Source organism: Trichosurus vulpecula, chromosome 4, assembly GCF_011100635.1.
Source record: "Trichosurus vulpecula isolate mTriVul1 chromosome 4, mTriVul1.pri, whole genome shotgun sequence".
Taxonomy (NCBI): Eukaryota; Metazoa; Chordata; class Mammalia; order Diprotodontia; family Phalangeridae; genus Trichosurus; species Trichosurus vulpecula.
The window spans coordinates 139,137,863-139,162,912 of record NC_050576.1 but is presented as its reverse complement, the minus strand read 5'-3'; the positions used below and the strand labels follow the sequence as shown (position 1 = coordinate 139,162,912).

Sequence of the window (25,050 nt, the reverse complement as noted above, 5' to 3'; positions counted from 1 at the left end):
AGTTGTGACCGACTCTTTGTGACCCTATTTGGGGTTTTCTTGGCAGAGATACTGGAGTGGTTTGCTGTTTTCCTCTCCAGCTCATCTTACAGATGAGGAAAGTGAGGCAAACAGGGTTAAGTGACTTGCCCAGGGTCACAGCTAGTGAGTGTCTGAGGCTGAGTTTGAACTCAGGCCTCCCTGACTCCAGGCTCAGCACTTTATCCATTATGCCACATAGCTACTGTCATTTATCTTTTTGTTTCTTTAATACTGTCTGTGGGGTTTTGGTGGGGAAGTGGGGAGGGTGCAGGGAGAGATGGGGAAAGCTTATATTCATTGAGATATCTTCAGTCCCTAAGTGCTTTTTAAATTACATTTAGCAATTCAAGTCAGCAATCATTTATTAAGTGCCTTCTGTGTACCAGGCAATATGTTAGGCTCTGGAGATATAAAGACAAAAATGAAAATTGTCCATGACCTCAAGGACGTTACATTCTGCTGGGAGAAACAACATATGCACAGTTAGGTCAATATAAAGTACATTAAGAAAATAGAAGCTAACTGGGGGAGAGCATTAACAGTTGGAGGATCAGGAAGGGCTTCATATAGTAGTTAACCCTTTAATGGTACTGAGAATTCCGAGAGGGCAGTAAAAGTGAGAAAGAAGATCATTCTAGAGTTGAAGTACAGCATGTGCAAAGGCATGGAGGTGGGAGATGGCATGTGTGTGTGTGTGTGTGTGGAACAGCAAATAAGCTAGTATGGCTGAAATGAAGCATTCTCAGGGGCAGTAACAGGACAAACAGTAAAAGCTTAGTAGCAGTTCCTTATGTGTATCTGGTAAGTTGCAGCTGCTGTTACTAACTTTGTTTATTTAAGCACCATTTTTGCTTCCTCAAATAACTAACACATCTGGCATATGGTATAAAATTGATGTGTTCCACTGTCTTCAGTGATTATGTATTGCTGTACAAATGCCAACAAATGTGTTCCATTTCATGTGCATTTAGTCACATGTTTTGGGAACAATCTGGTTTAGCTCACTTTAAGCTCTCTACATATTCTTTTCTTCCTTCACTTTTCACTGTTTTATGAGGTGACAATTCACAATCATACTATTTTCTTAACTTGTAAATTAATTTGCATGGCATAGTCTTTTGAGTGAAAAGCTTTTATTTTCAATAATACTTGATTTTTAAATGTGTTTTCAGTATTAAGGCAAACAGTGTATGTGCTAAGCTATTTTGTTTCTCCTTACAGGTATGTAGCATTTTGTATGAAATTTGTAAATATGCTTCTATCTCATGGAATCAAGCCCATTCTGGTATTTGATGGTTGTACCTTACCATCTAAAAAAGAAGTAGAAAAGACTCGAAGAGAGTAAGTGATTTCCTGTATTTTAGTATTTCCTTTTTTCTCCTGCTATGCTTCATTTATTTCCCCAGTTCTGATTTTGGGAGCCTTTGTCCTTTGGTTGTTCTCTCTTGACTGGGCTTAATTTAATTCCAAATTAAGCAATCAATAGTGGAACAGCAACATTGCCAGAAATAGCAGATTATTCATTGTGGAAGATGGTTGACTAATTTAGGGTCTTATTTTTTTCCTTGCCTGACAGAAAAATGACATCAAGTGATTTTTTTCCCCCTGAGATATATAGACTGTTGTGCTTAAAAGGCACTTATTGAATGTCTGCTATTTGCTGTACTGTTGTGCTTTTGAAAGATACATAAGAGATACAAGACATTGTACCTACCCTCAAGTTGTTTTCAAGTTGTTGGGCATGTTACAACCTGGTGTAATGAAGGTTATTGAAAATGTATCATATTCACCTGCAGGAGACGTCAGTCCAACCTTCTAAAGGGGAAACAGCTCCTTCGAGAGGGAAAAGTTGCAGAAGCCAGGGAATGTTTTGCCCGTTCTATCAATATCACACATAACATGGCCCACCAAGTAATTAAAGTAAGCTGTACTATTGCTAATAAATGGGTTATTATGCTGATTTAATTTTAAAATTAACAGTTTATATTGTTGGAATTTGTTGGAGGGTGAGGGTATTAGAAAAGAAGATTAAAAAGTGTCCTGGGAGTATCCTCTAGGAAAGAAAGGTTCTTCTAACTGACTTTCAAAGACAGGTGTCCAAAGAAGAAAGACAATTGAATTTAGCAAACATCTATTAAGCCCTTAATCTGTGTGAGACTCTGTGTTGTACATTGAAGCTACAGGGGCAAATTAAAGTTATTGCATAAAAATTATTGAATATTTTGGAAATCTTTTGTCCAGTTGGACAAAACTATCTGGGGTCTTGTGCTCTGGGAAAAGAGTGGGCTATAACAACTGAGGCCAAGAAGCCCCTTTTATCTTATTCTGTTTATTTGTAATTTGAATAATTAGAAACAACTTTTTATTTAATTTTCTTTTTAAAAGATCACATACTTAGTAATTTCCCTTTTCCTCAAACATATATATTGCTTTAATTTCTTCATTATTGGTGATAGAGAAAGAGAGGAATTTCCTTCTGCAGACAACAAATATGGATAATTTCTACTCCAAAGGCAACTGTCTCAAAAAATTACAATAATATTGATATCTAGACTGATAATAAAATGATCTTGTGTTTGATAGGGATTATACTATACTTCTGTACTACTATGTACTGTACTATGACCTCTCAGCTCCCTTCTAACTCTAAAATCATCTTGTACAGCTTGAACATTGAATTTTTATGGTTATTGATACAATCAGTATTGAGGACCAGGTAGGTGCATGGTGCCTTGCTAGCTCTTCACACTAATCTCTTTGTTTAGGCTGCACGGTCCCAGGGAGTGGATTGCATAGTTGCTCCATATGAAGCTGATGCACAGTTGGCCTACCTTAATAAAACTGGGATTGTACATGCTATAATCACGGAGGACTCTGACCTTCTAGCTTTTGGGTGTAAAAAGGTATTTAAAAATTCATCCTAAGATGGCTTTTATTGTCAAGGTTGATAGTATGAATATTGAAGAGAATTACTTGATTAAATACCAGCACTTAAAGCATCTGTTATAGAATGTTAATGAGGAAAATTCAGAATAGGTCTTTCTGCTTTAATTTTGTTGTTGTTCTCTTGAGAATTAGTATAGTTTTGGTGCTTTTTCTAGTATATCCTCAAGGTTTAAGATCTGTTATCTTATCGTGCTTTATGTTCTTTAAAATGTCTTCACATATTTTATTTGATTTTCAAAATAATCCTATGAGGTAAGAAGAGAATCAGCATGGTAAGTTTTAAGGAGTACTAAATGAGTCAGAACATCTGGATTCTAGTTCTAGCTAAAGCACCAGCTGTGTATCCCTAAGCAAGTCACTTCTGTCCCTTGCTTTCCCTTTCTACATTTTAGTGGTATTGTGAATGAGGTTTAATTGCAATAGGCAAGGTAATAAAAGATTGTCCCTTATGACTAGTTGATAACCTATTGAAAAATGGCTGTTTGAAGATTAACAATTTTTTTTCTTTCTGCCTCACTCAAGGTGATTTTAAAAATGGACAAACTTGGAAATGGATTGGAAATTGATCAGGCTCGACTAGGAATGTGTAGGCAGCTTGGAGATGTGTTCACTGAAGAAAAATTTCGTTACATGTGCATTCTGTCAGGCTGTGATTATCTCTCATCACTCCATGGAATTGGCTTAGCCAAGGCTTGCAAATTACTAAAAATAGCCAATAATCCTGATATTATAAAGGTATGCACCATTTTGCTCACTTCAAATTTTAGTCTATGGGACTAGTTCATTTTTTTTTTTGGTAATGGAATAAACCAGTTGAAGGAAAATACATTTTAAATGTTCAAGTACATCTGAGGGGCATTGTGATGAGCTCCATAGAACCTTGGAATCAAGGCTTTTTGGGTTCAAGCCTATTGACATATGCTGCTATATTATCCTGGGCAAGTCACTTAACCCCCTTTCCAGGAAACTTCTTAAGTTTATAAGTTACAGACCATTTGCCTATTATTAAGCAATTAGTAGAACATTAGAAAAGGGGGTTTCTTGACTGAAAAGTTCCCTGCACTGATGAAGTCATAGGTCCAGATCAGTGTATTGATAACCTATATCATTTCCTTTATTAATGTTATATATTAATTATCAATAGGTAATGGCCTTATGCATTGGAATAACTTTATCTCCTTTAGAAAAATATGGTACTGCATTTTTCTAAAGCTTCAGATTCAGGCATTGTCTTTATCAACATAATGTATCCCAAATTAGTTGTCAGGAACCCTTTAATGTTTTTAACATTAATTTATGCCTGAGTTTGAGATGAAGTGTTTTCTGTTTTCAAAAAATGTGGTATCCAATACTGAAAGGACTAAAGGTAGATAACTGTAGAATCAAGGGTAGAATTGATTCCTTTCTAATTACAAATTCTTTATTTTCTTTGCTATTTCCTCTTACCTTTATAAAAATTCTGATTTGTTAATTTTTCCCTAAAAAGACTAAATTCATCTGTCTATCCACTAAAGAAGTTTTACTATTTAAGACAGTACAAATAATCTTTGGGGATTCAACAGATTAGTTGATTGTTTTTTACCTAAGAGCTTTTGGGTATGGAAATTTTTTTTAATATGTTAATTTGTTTATTGAAGAAATGTAAACGGAGGGTAGATGTTATCATTTTGATGTTAGTTTTCATCAATTTCTTGTTATGTAATTGAGAAAGAAAGGAATGAAATAAAACATTTTAGTTCAGCTTACATTCTTTTCTTGTACCTTAGTAGAGAGTCATTTGGACTTGTCCATCTATAACTGTTTATGCAGGAATGTGTCGTTTTTATTTTCTTGTCCTTCCCCATTACAGTAAAATACAGTATTTAAAACCTCAGAGGTATTTGGAGAATGTGACATTGCTTTCTTGCTTAATTTAAGATAACTCACAAGTAATGTTTTGATGTCTATTATTAGGTTATCAAGAAAATTGGGCACTATCTTAAGATGAATATAACAGTACCAGAAGAGTATATCAACGGATTTATTCGAGCCAACAATACTTTTCTTTATCAGCTAGTTTTTGATCCCATCAAAAGGAAACTTGTTCCTCTTAATGCCTATGAAGATGACATTGATCCAGATACATTACACTATGCGGGGCAGTATCCTTTGTGATTTGAGTGGTGGAATTTTACTTTGTCCTTCTTTTATGGTATATATTTTTATGTGTAACTATTATATGTTTATTTTATTTATTACTTATAATAATATTTATTGTATTATGCATATTTACTTTTATACTTTTATGGTAATGTTTTCATTGTACCATGGTAGCACAAGAGAAGTTAGGTCTTAATTTAATTTTTATTTTTTATCTGTTTTAGTTACTCTTTCAGGGAAACATTTTAGAGGAAGCTTTTGGTTTATAAATAATCACTTATCAACAGTTGCATATGAATCATTTTTGCATTTACTTGGAATTGGACATGTAACATTTTTAAAAATGAAGACAAACTTGAGAGTAATATTATGTAGCTCTGAGGTCATTGATATAGTTCAATATATATCAAAGGCAATATTGCTTTTTAGTAGCATGGCAACTAAGATGACCAAGAGAGTTATTTGAGGGTGTGGGGATTACAGTAGGAAAGGCCACCTTCACCTGCCTAGACTATCCTTTTTCATTCAGGAACTCATATATCCGGTCCTCCAGGGCTCTAGAGCCTGACAGCCTTCTCCAGGATATCCTTTCCTTCCATTCTCCTTCATCTCACTCATTTGTAAATAAACGAACAAGAACTTGGCATAAGAAAGCAATGTTGTGTGTACTGAGCTTGGGATTTTTGTCATATTTATAGGTTTTTCAGTTACAGTCAATGCAGATAGTATTTTCACCTCTTGCATTATAGAATTTTCTGTAGTGAATAATGAGGCCCAATATTTTTCCTTAATCTGATTGACTTTTAGATATATTGATGATACCACTGCCTTTCAAATTGCACTTGGTAATACAAATATAAATACAATGGAACAAATTGATGACTACAACCCAGATACTGCTACGGTAACATTTTTTTTTAATTTAGTACTTTGCAAAAGAATACATTTCAAATACGTTTCTGGAGGTATACCATTGTCTTCATTTGGAAAATATTTACCAAAGTAGGCCCTAAGTTTGAGTGGCAGTAAAAAGCATTTGGTTTGACCTCAGTATTAGGGTAGCTGAAGGGAATATACATGTATATATATATATATATATATGTATATATATATATATATGTGTGTGTGTGTGTGTGTGTGTGTGTATGTTTATGTATATATATGTATATGTGAGTGTGTATGTATGTATATATGTACGTGGAGAGAGAGAGCGGGTGGGCACAGGGTGAGTTGAAGATGAAGGGAAGATATCTAAAAGAAATAAAATCAAATGAAGGGATGAGAGAGGAATATATTGAGAGAGGGAGAAAGGGAGAGATAGAATGGGGTAAATTATCTTGCATAAAAGTGTCAAGAAAAAGCAGTTCTGTAGGAAGGGAAGAGGGGGCAGGTGAGGAGGAATGAGTGAATCTTGCTCTCATCAGATTTGACCTGAGGAGAGATACTACACACACTCCCACAGGAAAGAAGGAGGAAGAAGATAAAAAAGGGGGGATGATAGAAGGAAGGGCAGATGGGGGTGGAGGTAATCAAAAACAAACACTTTCGAAAGGGGATGGGGTCAAGGGAGAAAATTCAATAAAGGGGGATAAGTTAGGAAGGAGCAAAATATAGTGAGTCTTTCACAACATGGGTATTGTGGAAGGGTTATACATAATGATATCATGTGGCCTATGTTGAATTGCTTGACTTTTTAGGGAGGGTGGGTAGGAAGGGAAGAGGGGAGAGAATTTGGAACTCGAAGTTTTAAAAACAGATGTTCAAAAACCAAAAAAAAAAGTTTTTGCATGCAACTAGAAAATAAGATACACGGGCAATGGGGCATAGAAATTTATCTTGCCCTACAAGAAAGGAAGGGAAAAGGGGATGGTAGGGGAGTGGGGAGACAGAAGGGAGAGCTGACTGGGGAACAGGGCAACCAGAATATACGCCATCTTGGAGTGGGAGGGAGGGTAGAAATGGGGAGAAAATTTGTAATTCAAACTCTTGTGAAAATCAATGCTGAAAACTAAATATATTAAATAAAAAAAAGAGAGAAAAAAAAATTTTTAAAAAAGCATTTGGTTTTTTACTGTAGGATTAGGAGCCAACAATTCTGTTTGCTTTGTCACATCTTGTTTTTGTAGAAGTTACATTGTCTATCCTTAGGAAAAGAGTAACCTTAAGGCACCATGTGGTTATATTATACATTAATAAAGATGTTTTTGAGACCACATTTTTACTTGAGTTTATGCTATACCACAGTTTTTTGTATTTTTGTCTTATCCTCATCTTGACTTCTTTGTGACATTTGATACTCTTGATCTGACTACTCCTTTTTGAAATTTCCCTTGTCTTCTGTAACTTTGTATTTTGCTTTTCCTTCTCTAACTTCTCTGACCAACAAGTATTTAGCACAGTTCCTGGCACATAGCAGGTACTTTAAAAATGGTAGTTGACTGACTTCTGCCCCCTTGACCACCCTTCTTATTTTCACTCCCAAAAGATGTTGCCTACCTATATTATTTTGATCTATATATTAATTTATTCATGACTTGTATCCTCACTCTACCTTCGCATCTCTGCCTCTTGCCTTCCCTGGCTTCTTTCAAGGCCCAGCTAAAATTGCACTTTATACAGAAAACTTTTCCCAATTCCCCTTAGTGTTAGTGTTTTTCCTTTGTTGATTATCTTCTCTTTTCCCTATATATATCTTGTCTCTCCATTAGACTCTTAAGCTCATTTGAGACCAGGGATTGTGTTTTGTGTTTCTTTGTATTCCTAGCATTCAGCACAGGACCCGGCACATAGTGGGCACTTAATAAATGCTTTTGACAGATGGACTCACCTGCAAAATGAGAAGAGTGGTTTAGATGATCTTTAAAATCCTTTCCAACTCTATATTGCTGTTGACATTTAGGGGGTTTAAAAGTTACTTAAGGTTTGCTCTTGCCCCAAGAACTCTAAAGTGTCTTTTTCTCCCTTTTGTAGGCTCAGAATGTCAAATTTGTAAGGACATCAAGTAGCCTGGTGTCCCCAAGTATTGTAGTTTTATTGGAGCCACAAGTATTCAGAAATCCAGAATTCTGCACTTCCTCCTCTTCTTCCTACACGGATACTTAAAAAAAAAATTCCTTCTCCTTATATATGTTGCTTTATGATGTTAGTTTTTAGAAGAATAGAGTAGTCATATTCTGAAATCTATTCCAAACTGAACTTAATATTTAAGTAGCAGTTTGAATGTTGTTATGTTTAATATTTTATCTAAATTATTCCTCAAATTAAAAAAAATATTTTCAGGCCATCTTTTTCCAATAGCATTTAAGATAAGATTCTTTCTGTACTGCCATCTTAGGCAGGCCTGTTTTTTATTTCTTAGAGATGAGCAATCAAGATCATTTACACTTCATTGAAGAGAAACAGACCTAGGAACACACGATATTTAATGGAAAGTGTAGGACTACCAAAGTAGAAAATATTAATAGAGGGCGGATGTATCCTCAACAGCTGTTCTTTATAAGGGTAATTTATCAAATTTATATACTTTATATGTAATTTATGTTGATCACAGAAGGAAATTAAGTTGAGTTTTTTCCCTTCACATGGATGTCGTGTTTTTTGTTTTTTAACTTTCTAGCCTCACCAGCCAAGAAGTCAAGGGTGGAATGACAAAACATCTAATCAGAAGCCAGTGAATGTGAATAGCATTTGGAATAGGAACCATCGCCCTACCCCTAAATTAGATGTTGTTTCAGATACTCCATCTTCGGAGAGATGTACTACTGCAGGCACCGAGAGAATTATTAGTACTAAGGGACTAAATCTGCCGAAGAAGAAGATATTTATAAAAAGACCAAGAAGTGGTAAGTATTTTGCTTTTGTAGAACATCATTTCTAGAAAGAGTGTAATAATAGTAGGGTAAGGCCTTATTGATTTTTTTGGTAACCAGTTAGTTTTCTCTAGTTGGTTGAGATTATTTTTGGATGTTTTTGTTTTACGCTTTAAGCCCCATATACCGCCTGGTCCTGTTTTCTTTCCCTGAGTGATTTGTACTTATTAACCATATAAGCACTTAAATAAATCCTCTTAGATAGCTTTTACTTTTGCTTTACAAATCTAAATAATGAACATATTTTCTATCATCATTTAACTGTATGCTAATATATTAACTTTATTATTGTTTGGCCCCAACTCTTCATCATTTATTGTAATCTCCTTCAGGACTAGAGTGCTTATCACCGTGCCTGACAGATAGCAGGCACTTAATAAAAGTTTATTGATTAGAGATCTGTTTTAGGATTAGATCATCCTTATTTAAATACTCACAGAGGCACAAACACATGCACAGAGTAAGAACTGCTATTCAAATGTTAATTGAATGTAACACAAAATAATCCAAATACATTTGTTTAGATTTTACTTCTGTGCCCTGAAGTCATTGTTAAGTCACGGAATCTTAGGGTTGGGAGAGAACTTAAAATTCACTCAATTCAGCCTTCTACTTAAAGCAGCAATCTTCTACAGTTATCCTGTCATAAGAGTCATCTGGTCTCTTCTTGAACAGTGCCAGTATCAAAGAACTATTTCAAAATAGCCTTTTTCATTTATAGGTGGCCCTAACTTTGCTAAGTCCTTTCCTTTATTGAGCCAGAATCAGCCTGCTTGTAACTTAAACATATTGGCCCTGGCTTTTCCTTCACAGAATTAAACAATGTCTAACCCCTCTCCATGTTCAGATATTTAAAAATGACAATGATGATCTGTGTCATGCCCATACCCTTTCTTCACTTTTTATCTAACTTTCAGAGCTTGTTAAACTGGTAGAAGGAGTAAAAAATAAAGGGAAAAAGCAATGGGGGAGTAGGGTTCTTCATGTATTTTTAGTCCATCTTTTCAGTGATTCAAGGGGCCAGGCATTCTCTTAGTACCAGAGGAAATCTACCTCATTCTCATTCCCCAGAGGAATCCACATGGCAAAAGAGAAGAGAAAACTTTTATATCCTGTTTCCATGAGAAAAATGTAAAAAGCTTTCATCTTGTTTGAGGGTGGAATATAATCATGATAGCTACCATTTATATTGCATTTTACAGTTTGCAAAGCACTTTACAAATTTGTCTTTATCCTCACAACAACCCTAAGAATTAGATGCTGTTATCCCCATTTTACACTTGAAGAAACTGAGGCAGGAGGGTTAAGTAACTTGCCCAGGGTCACATGTAATAGAGTCTGAGGTCCTATTTTAACTTAGGTCTTCCTGACTCCAGGTCCAGTGTTCTATCCATTGGGCCAACTGCTCTCTGTCCCCTGTGAGGGACAAAATTGAGATTTAGTTATTGTCATTAATTTGTTTTTGTCCCTGGTACTAAGTTGTACCCAGTGACCAAATCCAATTGCATTTTCTCAGTTCTCATCTTTGATAATTCAACGGTATTTTACACTGTTGGCTATACTTCCTTTCTTCTGAAACTCTTCCCTTAACTTCCTTGATGCTGAACTCTCGCCTGCTTTCCCCACCTCTGATTATTCTTTCTGACTCCTATGTCTCCTCTTTTTTTCTTCCTAAATTTCCAGTTGTGTCCTGGATATTATTTAGATGTTTCACTAATTCCTCAGATTTTATATTACAGTTACTTATTATCAACATGTTAAATGCTTTTCCTTTCCAAACTGTCTCTGAAAGGCTCCAGACCGCATATATGCATTTTTGACTAGTTTCCTGAGTCACCAAATCCTGACAGTTCTGCTCTTCTGCACATTGGTGCATCCATTCCTTCCTTTGCAGTCCCGTTACCCTGATCTGGTTTAAAGTCCCCTTATCCCAGTAGCTTGGACTACTGTAAGCATCCCTTAACTGATCTTTTTAAGTCATAGAGTATCAGTGTTGGAAAGGGTCTTGGCAGTCATCTAGTCAAACTGTCAGATTTTACAGACGAAGAAACTGAAGCTCGGAACGGTTAAGCAATATCCCAAGATCACACGGCTGGTGTCTCGTTCAAGATTCCAACCCGGGCCTCCTGACTCCAGATCTAATGCTCTTTTAACTACACGATATAGCTTCTTCTTTTTAGTTCATCCCACACCATGTTGCCAAATTATTATTTCTGAAGCACAGTGCTGATCCTTTTTGCTTCTTTATTCAAAAAATGTTTGACTCTTCAGAGTTTTCAGAATAAAGTCTAAGGTATTACTTTGACCTTCAAGGTCTTCCATGATTTAGCCTTTATCTGCCTTTCCAACTATTCAATTAAATTCCACAAACATTTATTAATCCCCTAGTGTATGCTAAGTGCTGGAAATATAAAGGCAAAACCGTAATAGTTTGTATCCCAACAATTTCTTTCTTTGCCTCCTCTGTTCCCTCTGCCTAGAATTCTCTTTTCCACCTTCGCTATCCCTACTCTGTCCAAATCCTACCTAGAATCCATGGTGCAGCCTAAATGCTACCTCCTCTATAAAGTTTTTTCTGATCTTTTCCCTACCCCAACTAGAAGTAATCTCTACCACTTTTTCCCATCATACTTTATTTGTATATCTTAAGATGTTTACTCTCTTTCTTCATTGAGATAACAGGTCTTTATATACATGTCATCTCCTCCATTAGTCTATAAGTTCCTTGAATCCAATGGCCTTATCTTGATATCTGCCTTTTACCTTTTCACTGTTCACTTGAGGTCAGTGCACACACAAATAAATATTGACAAATGAATAGATTTGAAATTGGAGGTGTAACTACATGATGTAATCATACTGTGTACTTTCCAAAGAAATACACTTAAAATACAGCATATGGCATCCAAAGCTGCTGTTATGAAAACCGTCCCATTTAAATTAACCAGACGTTTGCTTGTAAATTATTATGTTTGTGTTTTCTTTATTTAGACTTCTCATTACCATGGAGCCATTTATTTGTATGTGGAAAGTTGCCTCCAACAGAGTGCCTAAAGGATTCATTCAAAATTTTAAAATAGTACAGAATTAATTATGTATTCAGTTTTGGCTTGGGTCATTCATTATGTAATTGCAGATATAGTAGGCATTAAATGTTTATTTACTCATTTGTGAAATTCAGAAACTCTTGGGACTTTTTATGTAATCCATTTAACTTAGCTGCTAGAAGTGGGTCATAAAAAATTAAGCAAATTCATTCTAAGAACATTTTTTTTACAATGCGATATTTTTGCTCCAAGTTAAACAAGTGCACAAATTATGTTTGTATTTAGAGGAACTATCAGAAGATGATCTTTTATCCCAGTATTCATTTTCAATTACTAAGAAAACCAAGAAAGAGAACTGTGAAAATAAAGAGCCACAGAAGTTTTCTGAAGCATCCATCCCTGACACAGGACATACCATTTCCTGTAAAGAAACCTCGAATACTCTGCCTAAAGTGAGAAACAAATTTGCATCCTTTTTGCGGAAGAGAAATGAAGAAAGTGGTGCAGTTGTGGTTCCAGGAACTAGAAGCAGGTATAATCATATTAACAGAATCAGTTACCTTTTCAACTCTACTCTGTTAATCATTAACAAGCATTAATTAAATGCCTCCTACGTACCAGCCACTATGCTAATAGCTAGGGATACAAGGACAAAGATAAAATGGACTGTTGTCCCCAAATCACTTACAGCATGCATATTAAAGTGTATACAAAATAAATACAAGGTAATGAGGGTGTCACCAGCCCCTGGGAGCATCTGCTGGAGCAGAATTTTGAAGAAAACTAGGGATTCTAAGAAGAGAGGAGAAGGCACTGCATCCCATGTATGGGAAAGAGTAGTACAAAGGCACAGAAATGGGAGGGGAGGATCGTATGTAAAGACCAGCAAGGAGGTCAGTTTAGATCAAGAGTGTGAAGACTTGAAAGATAGGTTGGAAAGGACTATAAATACTAACAGAGGAGTCTCCATTTGATCCTAGAGGTAATAGGGAGCCACTGGGGTTTATTGAGCAGGAGAATGCCATGGGCAGACTTGCACTTCAAAAGAATTTCTTTGGAAGGTATGTGAAAGATGGATTTGAAGGGGAAGAGATTTGAGGCAATAAGAACAGTTAGGAGCCCCTTGCAACGCATGAAGGAAGAGGTAATGAGCACCTGAAGTAGGGTAGTGGCCCTGTCAGTCGGGCAGCAAGCATTTATTAAGCACTTGCTGTGTGCCAGGCACCCTGCTGAGTGTAGGGTATGCAAAGAAAGACCAAGAAAGGGTGAGGGGGGACTCAAATTTTAATGGTGGGGGAGGGAACAATATGAAAAAGAAATTCTGTAGAGACAAGCTATGTATGGGATAAGTGGGAAATGATGAACGGAGGGAAAACACAAGAATGAATAAGGATCCTTGGAACAGGTAACTATGAAAGTTCTTTTGTAGTACATGATACTTAAGCTGGATCTTTAAGGAGCTTGGGGAATTTGAGAAGTGAAGGTGAGGTTATAGAGGACGGCCAATACAAAGATGTCAACAGAGCCAAGATAGAGTCTCATACATGAGAACAGTAAATAGGACACTATGGCTAGACTGTAAAGTACAAGTACATTGGTGAGGTCAGATGGGGGCAGATTCTAAAGAATTTTAAATGCTAGAGTTTATATTTTATTCTAAAGGTATTGGGAGCCACAGGAATTTACTGAGCAATATTATGTTTATTTAGTTCTAGATGCCACATTTTAGAGTATTGACAAGCTAAAAAATATCCATAGGAGGGCATCCGGGATGGTGAAGCACCTTGAGATTGTGCCATGTAAGGATCGGACAAAAGAACTAAATATGTTTATCTGGGAGAAGCTAAGAAGAACGAGAGGAGGTGGGAGGCATGTGACATCTGTGTTCAAATATTTAAAGCATTGTCATGTGGAATATGGATCAGACTTGTGTTTGACCCTTGAGCGTAGAAGTAGAATTTTCAGTGTAAAAATTCCAGAGAAATTTGTGCTTCATATGAGGAGAAACTCTAGTCAGAGCTGTCCAAGAATGGAGTGGGCTACCTTCAACACAGGCTTGTTGACCACATGTTGGGGATGTTGCAGACAATATTTTTCATCAGACACAGATTGACTAGATGGCCTCTGGGATATCTTTCTACTCCTAGATATAGTGATAGCAACAAATACTTTCTGCGAACAACCACATGCAAAGCACTGGGCTAGACATTGGAGGATACAGAGAGAATTATTAAGTGCTTACTATGTTCCAGGTGCTGTGGTAATTCTTGTCTTCTACTTAGGAGGCAGAAAAACAGTTTTGTATTGAATAAGATAAAATGTGTGTTTTATTCATTGGAAGTAGACAAAATACACCAAACAAATTTATAAATTGCCTCGAGACATAAGAACACCACCACCAACAACAATAACGTCATAACAACCCAGTCGTGTAAGCAGTGAAACTTGCATTAGTCCCATTTTACACATGAGGAAACAAAGGCTTAAAGAGGTTAAATGATTTACTTGTGGTCACATAGATCAAATATCAACCAGGATCTGAACCCAGGTCTTTTGACTCCCAAGTTCCACAATCCTTTCACCAAACTACCCCTCTTCTCAAATGATTAGTTGTGAGAAATGACTCAAGTTTTATTTTTTTTCCCTTCTCTAAAATATATTTCACTTCAGAAAGTCCTTGATTTTATGATTGTGGGTGTCCCCCACCCCATCAGAAGAGATAATCCCTTCGAAGGCTTAGTCTTAATGATTTGATGTAGTGCTCAGAATTCATCAGCTCATTACCAGGCTTCTGAACTTGGGTAGGCTGATCTTCTTATGAGACGATTAGCATTTACTCAGATGCTTTCCATCTTTTTAGAACCTTCCAGAGCCTAAATTCCCCTGAAATAACATCTGCAGTGAGGTATTGGCATGGCAGAGGGAAAGGAACACTAACTGGATTCAAAGGACCTGAATTCTAATTCTGACTTTGATAGATAATACTACTGTGAACTGTGAACAAATTCATTTAAATCTCTCTGACCTTAATTGCCCTATCTGTAAAATGAAGGGTTGGATTAAATGGTTTAGTTCTTTTTTTTTTAATGGTTTAGTTCTATTCAACTCTAGATCTATGATCTAAAAATGTAACGCTCAAATAGTCATAAAATATGTTTAGTTCCTAGAACTATATAAATTAGAAGAACTAAAGTTCAAACTTTGAATGTGACCCATAATCACTATTGCTGTTATTTTCCTAGGACTAATAAGTACAATGAGTTTTGCTATCTGTTGAGAAGGAATTTTGCGATAAGCCGGATCTCATGTTTCTAATCTTTTAGGTTCTTCTGTAATTTTGTGGATGCAGCTGACATCACTGAAAAAAACAGAAGCAATCAACCTTTATGTGAAACTACTGTCCTAGATGTACAGACTGAGCAAAATGAATCAGATGATACAGGTAGCCAGAAGCCTGCTGATACAAATGTAGCTCAGGATCCAGGGGATCGGAATGTGGATGATCTAAGTGAAGCATCTGATCCTGATTCTCAATCTTCTGAGAATAAGTTCACAAGGACAGTCTCACCACCCACCTTAGGAACACTAAGAAGTTGCTTCAGTTGGTCAGGAAATCTTCGGGATTTTTCAAGGACTCCTAACCCATCTCCAAGTGAAGTTTTGCAGCAATTTGCGAGAAGGAGTGAACCCTCAACCCCTTTGATTAAGAATAGTAATGAAATGTCCAGTTTGTCCCAAGAAAACAGTAATGATTCAGATGGTGAAACATGTCCCATTCCTGAAATGGAATGTTCTTCACAATCTCAGGAAACCTTGGAACTGTCACAAAACAGTTTGGATTCCTCAAGGCTCTCTCAGCTATCAAGCAAGAATTCTGATTCAGAGGTATGTCATTTAATAAAGCCTTTCTTTTCATATTAATCCATGAGAGAATATGATTTCGTTGTCTATAAAGACTCATTTCTCTTGTAGTTTTCCTATGGCTTCCTTTGTGTGAAAGACAGAACATTTCTTAATACAAATATATGTCTGTTCTATGGAAAGATATTAAGAATCCTAGAATGAGAAGGATATGGTGTGGGTGGTTTGTGATCTCCATTGGTAGATGGAGTAACCATGTGGATGAAATTGTAATTCCGTCAAAGTATTCTTCCTAGACTAGCATGTGCTTCCCTGTTTTAACTGCTTATACGTTTCCAGAATTATGAAATCATTGGATACTAAGCTGTGTGTGAATTTTTTGTTGGAAGATTATTATGTGCAGATGGATGCATAACATATTTTATTTAGTTAGCATTTGCTATTCCACAGGGGCGTGTTACTGATAATTTTATGTTATCTTTTGTAGCTGCCAGAACTTTAAAATTTATTTTCACCCATTTGTCTTCTTTTGTAATCCTTCCGTCAAAGAACAAACATACTAGTTCTGGTCATTTTTCTTTTCTTTACCCCATGTGCGCAAGCGTGTGTGTGTGGGGGGGGGGGTACAGTTTTCAATTAAGCTTATCATTGTCTCATTCCTGGTAATTATATAAACAGAGAGCATAGAGTATATACAGAGTGCCTTACACATTTTGTTTTTCAAAATTGGAGTGACTTAGTCCATTTTTATTTCTTCCAATACAATATACTTTTCTTCTATATAAGATGATTGAGAAGAGAGGTTTTTTGTAAATAAAATATTCTATTTAATTTAGTTGCCATACATCAGTCAACTTCCATTTCTTAAGCTAATTAAAATTCAATAAAGTAAACCTAACGTTAAAACTATACTCAACCTAAATTTCATTGATTCGCATGGCACATAAGTATTATTTGTTGTCTCCATATTGTCATTGAACTTTTTTCTTTTGACTATCTTCTATTTTTGTCTGTTTTGTCTTTTGTCTATTTTCTTTTTGTCTATTGTTTTTATTTTCATTTAACAAGTTTTTGTTAATCTGTACCTCACAGTTTCCTACACCGAGCAGATTTTTAGAAAGCAAACCAGAGTACATAGCTTTATAGTCCTACCAAACAAATTTCATATTAGTTTTGTCCAAAAATACATGCTTTCTGTATTTTAAGTTCATCTCCTCTCTGTTAGGAGATGAGTGGTGCATTTCATCTTCATTCTTTTGGACTCATGGTTCATCATGGCATTGGTCAGTTTTCAAGTCTTGAGGTGTTGTTCTTCTTTGTAATGTTATATGATTATGTAATTTTTTCTCCTACTTCTATTCACTTTGCCCTTCATTAGTTCATAAAGATCTATCTAGTTGCCTTCAAAATGATCTATTTCATCATTCCTATGGTACAGTAAAAATCCATTTTGTTCACATACCACAATTTGTTTAGTTATTCCCCAATAGGAAGATAGCTTAGTTTGCAATTTGGGGCTACCACCAGAAAAAAACTATCACTTTAATTTTTTTTAAACATTTAGCTCCTTTTTAACTTACTTTTGATTTCCTTGGGTCATATATCTACTAGTGTTACAGTCTATATAAATGGCTATTGTCCCAAATTGCTTTCCAGAATGACTAGATCAGTTCACAGCTCCACCAACAGTGTAATGTGAAGTGGACTCTTAAAGTTGTATGAATTGCATATTTCTAATCATTGATGATTTAGTACATTCTTTTATCATTGTCGATAGCTTGGATTTCTTCTTTGAAAACTGTCTCTTCATATGTCCTTTGACCATCATTCAGGAATGGTTATTAGTCTTATAAATTTGAATCAGTTCCTTATGTATCTCAGATGCAAGGCATTTATTAGAGAAACTTGCTGCAAAGACTTTTTTTCCCCCAGTTTTTGGGTCCCCTTCTAATATTTACTACATTAGATTTGCTTATGCAAAAACTTTTTAATTTTATGTAATCAAAGTTGTCCATTTTAACTTGTGTGATCCTATCACTTGTTTGGTCATGAATTTTCCTCCCTTTATATATTCTGTATCAGTACAACTGAAAGGTAATTAATTACCTTGCCCCTCTAAGTTGTTGGATGCAACCTTTTTTATCTATGTCATGCATCCATTTGGAATTTATCTTGGTGTATGGTTTGAAGCATTGGTCTAAACCTAATTTCTGCCAGATTTCTGACCTGTTTTGTTAGCAGTTTTTGTGAATCCTTTGGGTTTATCAGACATTATGCTACTGTGTTTATTTACTTCTAATCTATCTCATTCAGTTACCCCCCATTCTCTCTCTCTCACCAGTACAAAATTTTAATCATTACTGCTTGGTACTTCAATGAAATAAATCTTCCCACTTTTTTCATTATTACCCTTGAGATTCTTGACCTCTTGTTTCTCCATATGAATTTTGTTATTATTTTTTTCTTTTTATTTTCAGTTTTCAGCATTCATTTCCATAAGTTTTAAATTTTCTCCCCCTCCTTCCCCAAGACGGCATGCAATCTGATATGGGCTCTACACATACATTCTTATTAAACTATTACTTTTTTTCCTTTATACTCTTTTGGAAGTTTGTATAGTATTGAGTAAAATTGAAGTAGTATTGTCATTTTTTTTTTTAAATTGACTCACCAGTTAATATTTCTCCAATTTATTTAGGTCTGTCTTTATTTCTGCCTGTTTGTTTATCCCACAATCACTGTCATTGTAAAAACTTTCGTCACGTCGTATAGCATTGGGAAAATTTTAATTATTTGAACTTTCTGATGGCTTAGATTCTGGACAAAAAAGAAATAGCAGAGGCTATAGATATCTTCAAAGTAATGATCCTACTTGATCTGAGTTTTGTAGCAGTTTTTATCAACCATATTTTATGATTGAGCGTTAATTTTTTTTAAGTTTTATTAGCATTTCTAGATATGCTTCTCATCTCACCCCCACCTTCTTTTCACATCACTCATTGGTTCATCTTGGTAGGTGTGTGTCTTTCTACTCCCATAGTCATTCAATCAACAAGCATTTGTTAAGCATTTACTATGTGCTACACTGTACTAAGCACAAAAAAGGGCAAAAAAACTCTGCCTTCAAGGAGCTTACCTTCCCATCCTTTCAGCTTAAGGAAGGTGGTACATTTCACTGGCATGAATTTATTCCCAGCCTTTCTTTTTTAAATATTTAGTTTATCTTTATCTCTGAATTCCTCTCATGATATTATTGGGACAAGTAATGGTATAACTTCCCTTGCTGTGACTTTTGTTGGTAAGTTTTCTTTGGCAGTGAATTGTGCTGCTCTGTTTGGAGAATTTAGATTTAGATTTTTGTTTTCTAGTGCATAACATTTTACAAAATGTTATGAAAATTAACATGTGCCCAAGGAACAAGGGGCCAGGCCCCATGAGAACCAAGTTGTAAAGCTAGGAGAAATTTTGTGAATTCTGATCATTTCAGAAACTTTTTTTGTTTTGGGAACTATTTTAGGACTCTTTGTGAAAACATTTCTATATATTTGCCATAGGTAAATACTTATATTTTCTTTTTACCCAGTAACATGACAGACAGGCAAAAGTAGTTTCTTGGGGCAAAACTAGTGACAATTTTGCAAATTTGGTTATTTATGAAAACTATTAGCCAGGTTGTAACAAAGCAGCAGTAAATGCAGAAGGCAATATTGTTCTGAGTAGGCATTTTAGCAGCCTGTTGAAATAGAACTGACAACAGAATTGTATAAGAGAGCTTTCACATTTATGGAGAAAATATGCTCTTAGGATTTACAATTTACTTCTCCATCTAAGACTTCTGCCATTTCCCTAAATGAAATCACTAGAGAATGTCTTTTTTCTTTCTTTCAGATATTCCTTCTCCACTATTGTTATTTTTTATAGCTTTTCTTATGAAATTTCATGCAATTGGGGCCTCTAGGTGGCGCAGTGAGTAGAACACCGGCCCTGGAGTCAGGAGGACCTGAGTTCAAATGCAGCCTCAGACACACTTACTAGCTGTGTGACCTTGGGCAAGTCACTTAACCCCAATTGCCCTGCCTTCCCCCCTCGAAAAAAAGAGAAATTTCATGCAATTGTTACATGAGAGTTTTCACTTTTATAGTTATATAAATTACTCACATCATATGATGTTTTTGAACTCCTTGAGTAAGGACTGTCTTGCCTCTTTTTGTATTCCCAGTACAGTGGTTGGCACATAGTAGGTGCTTAATGTTTGTTGACTGATTTTTTTTTAAGGACTCTGACTGTAGTTCCAAGCCATCTGATAATCAGAGGTTACTGAGCTCGCATCTACATTTGTCTTTGTTTGCAAAAAGAAAAGACTCAACCCTGGAGAACAAGGTAAGTTGCTTTTTTATTCATCTTATCCAGATTCTTGTGGCATTGAATAAATGAGGGCTTGAAAGTCTAAGAAAAGAGGAATAAGAATCAATATCAGCTTGTTAATGCTAATCATTTAATAAGGTAGTTCCCTAGGTTTTCACTTAATGAAAATTTAAAAAAGCTCTTTAATAATCAAATGTAGCTGTCATAGTAACCTTGCATTATGCTCTCTGTATACTCTTTTCCTAGTTAGAGATCTTGGCTTCCACACTAATGGCTTAGACCAGAAATATCAAACACTAGACCTGCAACACTCCCAAGTACTGCTGGAACCAGATTACAATGTAATTGGGAAATATTTAACCAAATAAACAAAACTACAATAGAACATATATAATATTAATATGTGGTTTTGTAAATCAGTGTATGACCTGCAGGGATTCTTGTGTATTAGCCCATTTCTATTTAAGTCTGACCCTACTGCCGTAGACTATCAACACCATGTGACTTACTCTCAAATCTACTGTAGCTCTGACCTATTTCCTGAGTTTCAATACTGAATTTCTCCACAATTCAGCATGTTTAAAACCAAATTCATTATCCTTCCCATAAAATCAGATTCCCCCACCCCAGAAAACTTCCCTATTTTTCAAATATCATATTCTCCCAGTCAGCAGTCTCAAAACCTTGGAGTTTGCTTCTCTTCCTTTCTTTGAAAGAACCTTCCCATCCCTCTAATCCGGTCTATTAGTTTATATCTGGTACAATGGATCACCCAGAGCCCAAGGATTCAAACAGTCTTTTTATTAAAATCATTGTAATACCCTCAGGTATAAGCACTTCTCCAAGCAGTTAAAATGCAATTCAGAAAGATAAAAAGATATAAAAACTGTTAGCCAGAGTTTTAAAAAGGTCATGAGCTCCCCACCAAAATCCCAAAAAACTGCTTTTATACTCTTCTTGCCCAAGTGCCCTGAAACTGGGTCCCAGATCAATCCACCAGTGGATAAAATTAACACCAACCTGCCCCAGATATATATTTGACATATAAAAAGTCCAAGAGATATAATTTCTGGGTAATTAATCATTTTATTAATAATGCTAACGTATTATTAATAAAAAGGGTCAGTGACATTCTTGAATGGCAAAGACTCCTCATGGAACCCATTCAATACTTACATGCCCTTGGATAGTGGGTGCCCCTGAGGGTGGCAGTTGACTCTGATTGGTTAACAAATAGAGAGAATGAGTGTTATAATGAAAGGTGTATCTATTCTAATAAGGGGCTGAGGGATGTGACTTTGATCATTTACTTCCAAGTCACCCCCAGCCTTGGGCAATTTAATCAAAGAATTTATCCCTACCCAAACTTGAGTAGAACACAGTGGGCAGGAATTCACCTATATAAGATGATCTAGGAGGGGTAGATTTTTGGCAGAGTTCACCAAAGCCCTTCAAAGGCTAAGACAGGTGAAAAAGACTGGATTTCCCCCATAATTGGTTATTAATAATCATTTCTCTCAAAGACCTTCCACGATTCTATCTACCTGTTTTTCCTCTCACTATTTTCTGCTTCAATCAGATTAGTTTTCTTATTGCTCTTCAGGTATGCTTTATATTCCCACCTCTGGGTTTTTACTCATTCTGTTCTTATCTAGAAGGTGATCTCTTCGTGTCTTGTCTGCCTTGTTATTTTCTCAAAGCCTAGCTTAAGTAAGCTTAAGCTTCTTCCCTGACTGCCCAGCCTTTAGACATAAGCATTCTTTCCTCTGAGCTTGAGTATTTCTTTTCTGTACTACTTATTTTTATGTTTGTATGTATCCTATCTTCCTCAGCATAATTCCTTGAGGGCAAGGATCATATTTTATGCCTCTATGTTTCTCCTAACAACATCATACATTGATTTACAAAACCACATATTAACATTATATATGTTCTATTGTAGTTTTGTTTATTTGGTTAGATGTTTGATAGTAGTGATGGTTGTGTTTAACTTAAATGGATTTATTTTTAAGCAAAATATTAAATGAATGCAAATACTAAAATCCTAACACCGGAGCACTCCTTTCCTGAGAGAACAGTGACATCTTGTGTTTGTTAAGTTACTCTTTCTGAAGAAGCCTACCGTATTATTTTTTTTTTGTCTCCATCTCAGAATATGACTTGAAATCCAATTTGTTAGGAAATTTGCAAAGACCTAATGAATGCTGCCTTTTAAAATTTGTAGTCAAGTAAAATGAATCATTAGAATGTCTATTTAAAACAAAACAATATATAAAATATTAACTTGACCTTGATAGGATTTATAAACAGTTATGGCGGCTTTGCACACAGATTATGAAATATATTTTATCTCTTTGCTAGCCTGTGAAGTATAGTATGAAATAGATTGAAGGTAGTTATAGATTTTTAGGAAGGAGCTATTCCTAATATTATGTGTCGTTTAAAACTGTAGGTTCTTGGGCTTTCTAAATCCAGTTCAGTGGGATCTCTTTCTACAAATAAGATCAAGCCATTAGTGCCAGCCAAAGTCAGTGGACTGAGCAAGAAGCTCCTGAGTGTGCAGAAGAGAAATCATCACGATACTGAGAACAAGCCAGAATTGCAGATCAAAATCAGCGAACTCTGGAAAAATTTTGAATTTAAGAAGTAAGTGTATATCTTCTGTCCCTCGATAGTATTTTGTCCCCTTTTGTTATTAGGGAAATTTATTTTTCTTACTTTTTCTAAGAAGCACCTGAAAGGGATACAAACTTCCATAGTGACACTACCATCTAGGTAAAGATCACCATCAGAAACTTGACTCCTTATCCTCGCTCTTTTTAGACTTTTGCAGATCACTTATAGTGTTTATAAACCAGATGAAAACTAGGGAACAAAATAATTAATGCTTCTACCTTTCTCATGGTGCAGCTAGGTGGCACAGTGGATATAGTGCCGAGCCTCAAGTCAAGAGGACTCATTTCCCTGAGTTTAGATTTGGCCTCAGATATTTACTAGCTGTGTGGCCCTGGGCAAGTTACTTAACCCTGTTTTCCTCAGTTCCTCATTTATAAAATAAGCTGGAGAAGGAAATGGCAAACCATTCTAGTATATTTGCCAAGAAAACCCCAAAAATGGGGTCACAAAGAGTCAGACACATTAAAATGTGAAAATACCTAGAAAGGGGAAGTACTATGGAAATATAAAATTATATTTATATCTTATTGCTGTGACTCAAATAATGTAAACTTCATTAATCATTACCTTCCACTTCACCTCACATTTTATGGAATCTAACAGTGGATTAGCAGATGTAAGCCTTTTTCTAATATTTTAGAAGAACATCTTTCTGATGCTGAGCATGTATAGACTTGATATGAAAATAACATGCTACCTTCATTCTAAAATTGTGTGTTTTAACATGTATTTGAGAGGCAGTGTAACATACAGCGCTCACCTCACAACCAAAAGGACCTAGGTTTAAGTTTCGCCTCTGGCACATACTGGCCTGGGCACTTAACCTCTCAGTTTAGGTCTAGACAACTCTCTGAGACTATAAATTACAGAGAAGGTGCTGACCTGCATTGGTTGTGAGTACTTCCTCAACCAGGGTTCCCTATCCCAGTGAAATTCCAAGTCCAGTCCCTCTACCATCTGGGTGTTCTTCCCCTTGTGATTATAATTCTCAGAGAAAACCACACAAAGAATGACAGGGTAAAAAACTAATGCCTGAACAAGTAGCCCGAAGCAAGATTCATGGTGGTATTTAAATATGTTCTTCAATAGAAAGAGAACCAAAAGCCCTTAGACCTGTCATTCTGTGCCAGATCGTATGTGCTGTTTCCCAAGAAACCTGAATTAAAAGGTAAACTCTTAGAAGCAGACCAAATTTGTAGGTTCGCAATGAGGAGTATTCTTCCAGTGAATCAGATGGAATATAAAGTACAGATCATGGATATGAGTGGAAAATTAGTTTTACCCAATTTGTGTCCCTTGATTTTTCTAACTGATCAATATCTTTTAAGTCATTGATTGCCCTCTCTAAAAATCTAAATACACATTGTCATATGATTATGTTCTTTTATTTTACAGAAATTCTGAAAAGCTTCCTTCCTGTAAGAAGCCAGAGCCACTTTCTCCAGTCAAAGATAATCTCCAGCTCACTCCAGAAACAGAAGAGGATATATATAATAAACCTGAATGTAGTCATGTTCAGAGAGCAATATTCCAATCAATATAGACTGCTGTTTGGCTCTTGTATGCTGTGAAACCTTAATGTATTGAAGCTGCCTGTTATAAGAACAGGGAAACTAATACACAATAAAATGGACCTATTCCAGGTTAAAAATGTACATTTTGTGTATGAATTATGCCCTTTGTCTGAATTAGTATTTTGGGGTGAGGCTAACTCAAAGAATAACTTAATTACTCAACAAATTAAAAGAAAAATAAAAGTTTTCAAAGCCAAATCCTTAAAACTTTAAAAATCTGCTCTGGGGGGTATGTCTTCCTTTTGGGGTGATGATGGTTTGAAAATTCCTACTCAGAGCTATATTTGAAACCTTTCCTTGATAAATTTTTAAAAATAGACTTCCATTTTTCTAAATGCAATATTCCAATGAAGCGTGTAATTATAACTGTCAAATACTCTTCAACACTTTAAACTATTTGATGTCTCAATTAAAATTCTCTCAGGCTCAGGTGCCCAGTTCAAAGTGAATGTCATGTATGCATAGCAAATGAATAGGTAAGTACTTAGAAACAGGAGCACCTGCATAATTAGAGATTTGAAAGGTGATCCAGGAAGAAGGGAGGGACAAAAG

General features: G+C 35.7%; 1 protein-coding gene across 1 annotated transcript in view; it reads left to right on the top strand.

The window, feature by feature from the left end:
- The window catches only part of EXO1 (exonuclease 1), a 28,592-nt gene extending 4,072 nt beyond the window's left edge, over positions 1 to 24,520 (top strand). Inside the window, exons 3-14 of the mRNA XM_036757249.1 lie at positions 1,243 to 1,362; positions 1,818 to 1,941; positions 2,787 to 2,924; positions 3,490 to 3,702; positions 4,921 to 5,108; positions 5,914 to 6,010; positions 8,723 to 8,948; positions 12,308 to 12,554; positions 15,346 to 15,907; positions 20,159 to 20,263; positions 22,701 to 22,894; positions 24,320 to 24,520. Coding sequence (XP_036613144.1) covers positions 1,243 to 1,362; positions 1,818 to 1,941; positions 2,787 to 2,924; positions 3,490 to 3,702; positions 4,921 to 5,108; positions 5,914 to 6,010; positions 8,723 to 8,948; positions 12,308 to 12,554; positions 15,346 to 15,907; positions 20,159 to 20,263; positions 22,701 to 22,894; positions 24,320 to 24,467 — 2,362 coding nt within the window. The 3' untranslated portion in view covers positions 24,468 to 24,520. The remainder of the gene's footprint in view (positions 1 to 1,242; positions 1,363 to 1,817; positions 1,942 to 2,786; positions 2,925 to 3,489; positions 3,703 to 4,920; positions 5,109 to 5,913; positions 6,011 to 8,722; positions 8,949 to 12,307; positions 12,555 to 15,345; positions 15,908 to 20,158; positions 20,264 to 22,700; positions 22,895 to 24,319) is intronic.
- Positions 24,521 to 25,050: the final 530 nt, after the last annotated feature.